Source organism: Sander vitreus, chromosome 8 (assembly GCF_031162955.1).
Source record: "Sander vitreus isolate 19-12246 chromosome 8, sanVit1, whole genome shotgun sequence".
In the NCBI taxonomy this organism is placed as follows: Eukaryota; Metazoa; Chordata; class Actinopteri; order Perciformes; family Percidae; genus Sander; species Sander vitreus.
The window spans coordinates 2,269,772-2,278,941 of record NC_135862.1 but is presented as its reverse complement, the minus strand read 5'-3'; the positions used below and the strand labels follow the sequence as shown (position 1 = coordinate 2,278,941).

Below are 9,170 nucleotides of genomic sequence, written 5' to 3'. Positions count from 1 at the left end.
CAGCTGTTATACATCATATTATCCATACAGAGATAGTAGTTGTTAAAACATAATAAAATATATGACACACTGGTATCAGATCAGTACTCGGTATCGGCCGATACGCAAGTTCAGGTATCGGAATCGGTATTGGGAAGCAAAAAATGGTATCGGACCATCTCTAGTTTTTTGTATACAGGCCCGACCGGACAAGTGAAAAAAAACCTTAGTGTTGAACCCTGTTAACTAATGAATTTTAATTCAAACCATTAACTTTTCCTAAACCTAACTACAGTTGGGTATCCTTTGGTTTTTTTTTTCCGATACCGGTGCTAAAACAATACTTTGAAAATGGTTCCAGTGCCTAAACGGCACATCTTCCATCCTTAAATACAGTCTACAGTTTGGGTCTGTACAGGGGATTCAATGACAGTAACAAAAATAAAGACAGCAGGATTCAGCTGCCATGTCGTCATCGTCTTCAGCTGAAGAAATCTTTGGAGATGGCCTCCACGAAGTTGGGAGCCGACATGAGGATGCCGATGGTGCAGAGGATGGTGAAGAGCGAGAACGCGACCAGACACAGCCGGTCGATCACCGCGGCGGCAAACTTCCACTCGCTGCACACCGTCTCCTCCTCGTCCTGGCCGCGGAAACGCCCGGCGATGTATCTCACCTGGTGACGCATTATGTTATAAAATGTCAAAATGTAATAAATATTCACTTCATTATGTAACAACCAGGGATGCACCGAATCCAGGATTCTACTTCAGATTCGGCTGAATATTGAGCTTTTTGACGGGGTTCAGTTTCTGCTGAACCTTAGAATATTTTTCCACCGAAGCCTACGCTCGCACTACGCGCGCTACGCTGGTCGACGTAATGACGCCGCCGTTGATTACTGAAGTCATTCTTAAAAAAGGAAGATGTGTTCGGAGTTTAAAGTGTAATCTATCAGCTAGCGTTGCTCTGATTGGTTGTAGCGCTATCCTATTGCGTGCAGAGGGAATCTGAAAGACAACTGTTGATCCCGCCCCTATCCCGTCTTCCCAGACCCAACATCTGGATGTGGGTCTGGCTTGTCAGGCTAATTAAAAAAGGTCTTAAAAAGTCTTAAATTTAACCTGTGTAAACCTGGAGGTACCTTGTACATATGGCATTCAGGATTGTTATTACAAAATACGGCAGATTATTACATAATGTGGGTGTTATTAATAGGGTTGGGTATCGTTTCAATATTTTTCCAATACTGGTGCTAAAACGATACTTTAGAAACAGTGCCGGTGCCTGAAATCCCTAGATTTCTTTTTGTCCAATTATTTTTTCTCATTTTAATGCTCTTATCAACATGGAAAGGTGGATCGGCCTGCTTTGTGCTTTTGTCGCCTGGCTTTGACGAGGGGGCGGAGAATTTGTGTGCTTGGCCATCAGCTGTGTGCTTGGCCATCAGCTGTGTGCTTGACCATCAGCTGTGTGCTTGGCCATCAGCTGTGTGCTTGACCATCAGCTCTGTGCTTGGCCATCAGCTGTGTGTTTGGCCATCAGCTGTGTGCTCGGCCATCAGCAGTGTGCTCGGCCATCAGCTGTGTGCTCGGCCATCAGCAGTGTGCTCGGCCATCAGCTGTGTGCTCGGCCATCAGCCGTGTGCTTGGCCATCAAGTGATATTTCAGACTGGGACGTGCTGTGATGATAGCTCAGTTCACAAAGCGACAATTGTCAATGGAACCATTTGGCAACTTTTTTTTAAAGTAAACTTTCCATTCAGAATCTTATTGGCATCCATTTCAGCGTCTCGCGCTCGCCATCCACTCAAAACGTAACGTTAGCCTACTACTCTTTGGCCGGCTCGCAAGCCCAAACAAGTGTGTGCGGCGTGTCTGTTGTTTTGTTTCCGGTCTAGCTAGATCCGGTGTGGTGTTGTAGTTTTTCTAACGTTACTAGTTGTTGCAACAGCATGTGAAAAAAACTACAAAGTATGCTAGGCCAAAAAGAACGTTAATATTGCGCAAAAAAAATTTTTACGCCGTTAAAATGGGTTTGCGTTAACGCCGTTGATAACGTGTTTAACTGACAGCACTACAATAAACGCATCATCTTTGTTTTTTTTCCGACAACGGCAGCTGTGGACTGTTAAACGTCCCGGTGTTAGAATCCTCTACAAAAGAAATCCAGAAACACTTCACAGCGTTTAGCCATCAGCATTTTAGCCGTGTTTAATCCAGCTGCTAGCTAACGGTAGGCTAACGTTAACTGCTAAGTGTCATGTTAACTAGCGTCCCGTGCAGCGATGATTCTGCTTTGGAGCATCAGAGGGAAGCATTTCAGTGGCATTGAAAATGAGGCACTGGAATCCGCGTAGCTATTTGGACATTTTATTACACAATGGGTTATTACATAATGCGTTGTTACACACCTCCTCCAGGATCTGGTTTAGCTCCGCCTCCAGGATGGAGCCCCCTGCCGCTGCTCCTCTTCCTCCGACCTCCCCAACGCCGCTGCCCACTAGCCGGGAACAGAGCAGCTCAGGCTCCGACGGTGATGGGTAATGCAACCCCTCCATGCCCCGGATGCCGACATACAGGAGGTTTCCGTTGGTCACCTGCGGGGGGTGTCGCAGAGAGCCCTGGCTGACGCTGAGCTCTAGGCTGGACAGGCTGCCGCGCCGACCCTTAGCGGCGTTGTGGCACGCCAGGTGCACCTTGGCTTCGCCGGGACGCCGCATCCGCAGGAACCAGGCACACCAGTTCAACAAAATCACACGGGTCTGAAAAAGAAACAGAACAAGAAGATGGTGTGTTCATCTGAAAGTTGACTTGACAAAATGTGAGTCAAAAATATTGAAACAAGTTGATAAAAATTAATTTATGCAGAACGTGTTTATGGGGAGCAAATGTGCATGAGGGTTCATGAGGTGTGTGTGTGTGTGTGTGTGTGTGTGTATGTTCATGTGTGTGTGTACGTAACACAGACACACACACACGCACACACACTCACTCACTCACTCACTCACACACACACACACACACACACACACACACACACGGCTGTACATAGGAAGAGGTCTGACCTTCAGAATAAATTCCAACATAATGGGATTTCTCTTGTTGAGATTCCCACAGGGGAGTGTGTGTGTGTGTGTGTGTGTGTGTGTGTGTGTGTGTGTGTGTGTGTGTGTGTGTGTGTGGATGCATGCATGCATATGTGCGTGTGTGTGTGTGTGTGTGTGTGTGTGTGTGTGTGACAGAAAACTTCCTTTAACCTCCAGGTTGCTGTAAAATAAAGAAATGGGATTATACATTAACATCCAATCTGCTGAAGTGAAGCCACCGCCTCCCGTTCAAAGCTTGTTAAAGAATTTTAAAAACTAGAAAGAGAGTCTCTCAATAAAACCGGGCTGTCTATGCAGAAAAATGTTGCACACATTTTCGAAATTGATGCCTACTGACCAGAAGAAAACAGAGAAATGAAGCTGTGATATTTCATTTCCCAAAAATCTCGTGTAACAGTTAAACGGTTAGCTGAAATATGTTTCTGAAAACATTTGAGGCGAGAAATAGACATTAAAGTAACCGAATCTGCCTCAGCGCTCCCGAGTTTTTTTCAGGCTGTTTTTGCAAAACAGGAAACCGTACCATGCCCACTTCCTGTTCACAAACTATCATATTTCAGACAAACAGAGCACTAAAATGTTTCTGAAAACGTGTGGTGAGAAATCGCCAATGCAGTGATTACTGCTGCCAGTTTTTTACAGATTAACTTGAGTTTGAGAAAGACAGAAAGGGGAGCGTCTGTCTCTCTCAATCGCTTCTATACTCTCTGTGTCTGTATGCAAAAGTGCAATCTGTATTGAGGTACAGCAACATCCCTAACGCCATGTGTTTTGTGTCAAACTGGGTTTTGACGCACTTGGAGATTTTCTGCTGGCCTGTGAGTAGGGAGATCTGAGCGATGGTAAGTTGAAGGGAAGTTTAAAGTGCTCATATTGTGCTTTTTGGCTTTTTCCCTTTCCTTTATTGGGTTATATATCTTTCTGCCAGGACTTTTACGTGTTTTTCCCAAATCACAGAAGTTACGTCGACGCAGCGGTAGCGCTAGCAGCGGAGAGTAGAAGCCATCAGGCAAGGGTTATTTAAATAAACTCCTGGTGTACTTACAAACTTTCCAATGCATCGTTAATGAGTACAGAACCTATTTGTACTACTGTAGAAGTTTGGTACAATTCCAGGGGCATCATTAGTGGGATAATTTACGAGACACGCTTTTGGTTCCGTTAGCGCCTGCACTAAGCCATTCGGCTGATAGCGCTAACTCGACCAATGTTAGACCAAGGGAAAAAAGCTTCTGGGGGGGGGGGTGTTTGGCTCGAGGTCATGGTGCAAAGGACCCTAGGGAGAAATTACTCTGAACCATTCCTTTAATACATTTAACTTAGTGAAGAGAGTGTGAAACTCGCATACATCAACTGCTACTTAGAATGGCGTAGAACTTACTGACGTAAATGATCGGAGTAAGATGATTGGGGGTGACTGCAGAAAAAAATCCCATATGGGCTCCGATCCAACATCCCTAGTCTATATCGACGACGTTTCATTTACGGGATTGTTCAGGTAACACCGGATGTCCCTCATTTTTGGCCGGATGTCCATTACCTTCCGCTTTCGTTGTGTTGGCATTTTAAACTCCGGTCGATTCGGGAAACAATCACACACTCGACAGCCATTTTAATTCCAGAGCTCGCCTCCCTATTAGGGGTGTGCGAAAAAATCAATTTGTGACATTTTCTGAATCGTGCACCCCTACTCCCTACGTCCACATGATCCCCTAAAACAAGTTCCTTCCTGAGGCTATTTAGCAGAGGCACCATGGCTCCGTCCGGCGCCTTGCGCCGCCCAGGACGATTGTGATTGGTTTAAAGAAATGCCAATAAACCAGAGCACATTTTACTCCCATCCAGGAATGCTGTGTGGACTAGCCAGACCTTCCTCCGCAGCGCTGTGGAAGAAGGTCTGACAAAGCGAGACTAGGATACCCATAGTGCACACTGCAGCGACAGGCAAACAGTAGGGAAGCAGACAGGAAGAGAAGGAGGGACGACTGACCCATTGAGGCATGTTTCCTCCGTCGGGGTCGTGGTGATGATACTGCAGAACCAGAACGGTAGCGATGACCGACAGACCCACGATCACCATGGTGGTCGCAAAGTACTGAGCTGAAACACAGAGATCAGTTTATATTTCCTCTTTTATATACATTTATATCCAGAGAAAGGAAGAGGAAAGTGACAGACAGCAACCCAGTCTCGCGGCAGTTCATGAAATGGTCACGTTATTTAATCTATTGATTCGTGTACACAGGCACGTTTTTCTCGTTTTTTTTCGTGGTGGCCAGCACGAAAATGTAAACCAATGTATTTCAATGGGAAGCATATTTCGTGATCACAGCACGACTACGGTAGCGAGTGGTATGAAATGCTGAAAATCCGCATAATGAGGTTGGTTGGGCTGGTGGATGGGTGGCGTTTTGTTTCCCCGTTGTTGTGTTCCTAATAACAACCGTCACGTCATTGTCGTGCGTCCCCCGCGGCCGTCTCCCGGCGTGTTAAGCGTCCTTTCCCCGTTCATCTTTTCCTAAACCCAACCTCCGCCGTCCCGTTGTTGCCGTCGCGTTGTTGCCGTCGCGTGTCCCCCAGAGACCGTGGATCGTGTCCCGGGGTGTGACGTTTGCTTCCCCAGTTCATCTTTTCCTAAACCCAACCTCCGTATAGATGATTCCCATTTCGTGCTGGCCACCATGAAAAAAATGAGAAAAACGTGTTCTTGTACACAAATCAATAGATTAAAAATAACGTGACCATTTCACGAACTGCCGTGAGACCGTGTTGGAGACAGACACCACAACAACAATCCATGAATGCACTTATTAGAAGTCGCTTTGGATAAAAAGCGTCTCCTAAATAAATTTAATGTGATGTACCGCGTCAACATTTTGGAGGTCTACTTGTTAGCAATCTTACAGGGATTGGACCAGGAGGATTGGACAGAGGACCGGTCCCGTGACAGTTAAGTTTAGCTGAGAAAAGGTGACTGTGAGCCGGGTACAGTGCACCGTGAGGTGACGTCGTTTCGGGTCCGTATCTGTTAGGTTTAGCCGACAAAAGGTGACCGTCACGCAGTGATGACAATTAAGTTTAGACACCAAAACAACTATTTAGAAAAAAAGGTTGTGGTTTGGGTTAAAACACCGGTCCTATTAAAGGGTAACTACTGTTTTTTTCAACCTGGACCCTATTTTCCTATGTTTGTGTGTCTAAGTGACTGATGGGAACAGCAATCTTTGACATTGGTCCAGTATTAAGAGAGATCGCTGCAGTTGGCAGCAGAGAAACAAGCTATAATGTAAGTTAATAGGACAATTGTCCAGCTTGTTTTTACCTTCACAGAAGAGCTCGTTTTGCTGCTGACAGGCTCAGATTAATATTCTAAGTGTCTGACAACATTATGGAAAGGATTTCTAAGGAGGTCGACCTTTCTGTTAAAGAGTAAGATCCTTTTTTTAAACATGAAAACATCCGCGGCATTGCATTCGCTAACGCCACCAGACTCCATGTGAACAAACCGTGATTTTAGCATCGTAAAATACACTTCATTCAAAGCAGACAAAAACAAAATACTACTATGAAAAGCCGTTTTGGGTCTTCTTTCCACTTTTCAAACCATCACAACACATAGTTTACTGATTTACATGTGAAAATGTGTTTTTAAATGGAGTCTGGTGGGTTTAGAGCTAGTGACTTCAGAGCTGTTTCTGGTTAAACAGAAAGGTCTTAACGAGGTTTTAAAGGTCTATCTCTGTAGGGATCCTTTCCATAATCTTAATACTGGACCAATGTCAAAGATTGTTGTTCCCATCAGTCACTTGGACACAAAACATTGGAAAATAGGGTCCAGGTTGAAAAAACGGTAGTTACCCTTTAAGAAGTACTACCGGGTGATAGTCTTGTGTTTTCTCCTTAACTTCTTCAGGACATGAACACCTGTTTCCTGGGTGATAGTCTTGTGTTTTCTCCTTAACTTCTTCAGGACATGAACACCTGTTTCCTGGTGATAGTCTTGTGTTTTCTCCTTAACTTCTTCAGGACATGATCACCTGTTTCCTGGTGAAAGTCTTGTGTTTTCTCCTTAACTTCTTCAGGACATGAACACCTGTTTCCTGGGTGAAAGTCTTGTGTTTTCTCCTTAACTTCTTCAGGACATGAACACCTGTTTCCTGGTGAAAGTCTTGTGTTTTCTCCTTAACTTCTTCAGGACATGAACACCTGTTTCCTGGTGAAAGTCTTGTGTTTTCTCCTTAACTTCTTCAGGACATGAACACCTGTTTCCTGGTGAAAGTCTTGTGTTTTCTCCTTAACTTCTTCAGGACATGAACACCTGTTTCCTGGGTGAAAGTCTTGTGTTTTCTCCTTAACTTCTTCAGGACATGAACACCTGTTTCCTGGTGAAAGTCTTGTGTTTTCTCCTTAACTTCTTCAGGACATGAACACCTGTTTCCTGGTGAAAGTCTTGTGTTTTCTCCTTAACTTCTTCAGGACATGAACACCTGTTTCCTGGGTGAAAGTCTTGTGTTTTCTCCTTAACTTCTTCAGGACATGAACACCTGTTTCCTGGTGAAAGTCTTGTGTTTTCTCCTTAACTTCTTCAGGACATGAACACCTGTTTCCTGGTGAAAGTCTTGTGTTTTCTCCTTAACTTCTTCAGGACATGAACACCTGTTTCCTGGGTGAAAGTCTTGTGTTTTCTCCTTAACTTCTCCAGGACATGAACACCTGTTTCCTGGTGAAAGTCTTGTGTTTCCTCCTTAACTTCTTCAGGACATGAACACCTGTTTCCTGGTGAAAGTCTTGTGTTTTCTCCTTAACTTCTTCAGGACATGAACACCTGTTTCCTGGTGAAAGTCTTGTGTTTTCTCCTTAACTTCTTCAGGACATGAACACCTGTTTCCTGGTGAAAGTCTTGTGTTTTCTCCTTAACTTCTTCAGGACATGAACACCTGTTTCCTGGTGAAAGTCTTGTGTTTTCTCCTTAACTTCTCCAGGACATGAACACCTGTTTCCTGGTGAAAGTCTTATTTTTTTTTGTAAGGGGCGCTTAAAGAGACAGGTGCTTAAACGGAGCGTTTCAGACAGAGGGTGAATACAGGTATATTCAGACAGAATTATTTTTTTTACACTAAAATCTGGTTAAACCTCCAGCAGCACAATCAGCTTTAATTCTGTGATCACCATCATTATGACCGTCTACGAAGAGGTCAGAGCTCCACCCCTCTGCCTCGTAAAGCCGCCATGAAAAAAAATGGGATCAATATAAACAACAAAAAAGCTCATTAACACACACACACAACACACACATGCACACACACACACACACACACGCTGAGTAATAATAAAGTAAAGAGTAATTTAAGTGATGTACATGATAACATTTTAAATGATTGATAAGCACATAGGGATTGTTGTAATTAATGACATTTTCCTCTGTTCTCTAGTGTGGACTTTCACTTTAAATCCATCCAAAGATGGTAAAGACAGAGAGACGTAACTACTGACAAAAGCTCTGTACGAGAGGGGCTCACCTATGAGAGGAACAGAGTCCGATGTGGCGGGCATGATCTCGGCTACCAGCAGCATGAAGACGGTCAGAGAGAGCAGCACCGTGATACCTGCAGAGACACAAAGGGAGAAACGGATGACGCACGCCTGCAGCTGCAGAGTTGACACGCAGTGTGTGTGTTCTCTGGATGAAGCGATCAACCACGCTAGCCTAGAAATGTAGACGCACCGTAGCGCCATCAAATGTAATTTGCAGTCAGGGTCAGTGTAGCAACTCTCCGTTAGAGCTTAGATCAGGCCCGAAAAATCAAGCCCGACCCTAACCGACCCCGTGCACATTGTGTCCAAGCCCGACACATTAACTGTAATTATGAGCCCGAGCCCGATTTAAACCCGACAATTTTTTAATATGTGGGCCGTTATAACTGACGTTCTCAACTACAACTCAGAGTTGTTTGAACTACAGAAATCTGGACGAAGCATGTAAACTGCTGTTTTAAAAAAAACCTCGACACTAGCTGCTCCCTCAGCTGAATAGTGAGGGGAACAGATCAAGGCAGCAACATAATCAAAGCCCTGGAATCA

The 9,170-nt window shown here is 44.6% G+C and overlaps 1 protein-coding gene across 1 annotated transcript in view; it reads right to left on the bottom strand.

Annotated features, from left to right (window-relative positions):
* Positions 1-290: 290 nt before the first annotated feature.
* Positions 291-9,170, bottom strand: part of LOC144521459 (neuronal acetylcholine receptor subunit alpha-7) — a 57,782-nt gene continuing 48,902 nt past the window's right edge. Inside the window, exons 8-11 of the mRNA XM_078256007.1 lie at positions 8,609-8,695; positions 5,080-5,189; positions 2,394-2,744; positions 291-655 (exon numbers count right to left, since the gene is read on the bottom strand). Of these exons, the coding sequence (XP_078112133.1) occupies positions 461-655; positions 2,394-2,744; positions 5,080-5,189; positions 8,609-8,695 (743 nt within the window). The 3' untranslated portion in view covers positions 291-460. The remainder of the gene's footprint in view (positions 656-2,393; positions 2,745-5,079; positions 5,190-8,608; positions 8,696-9,170) is intronic.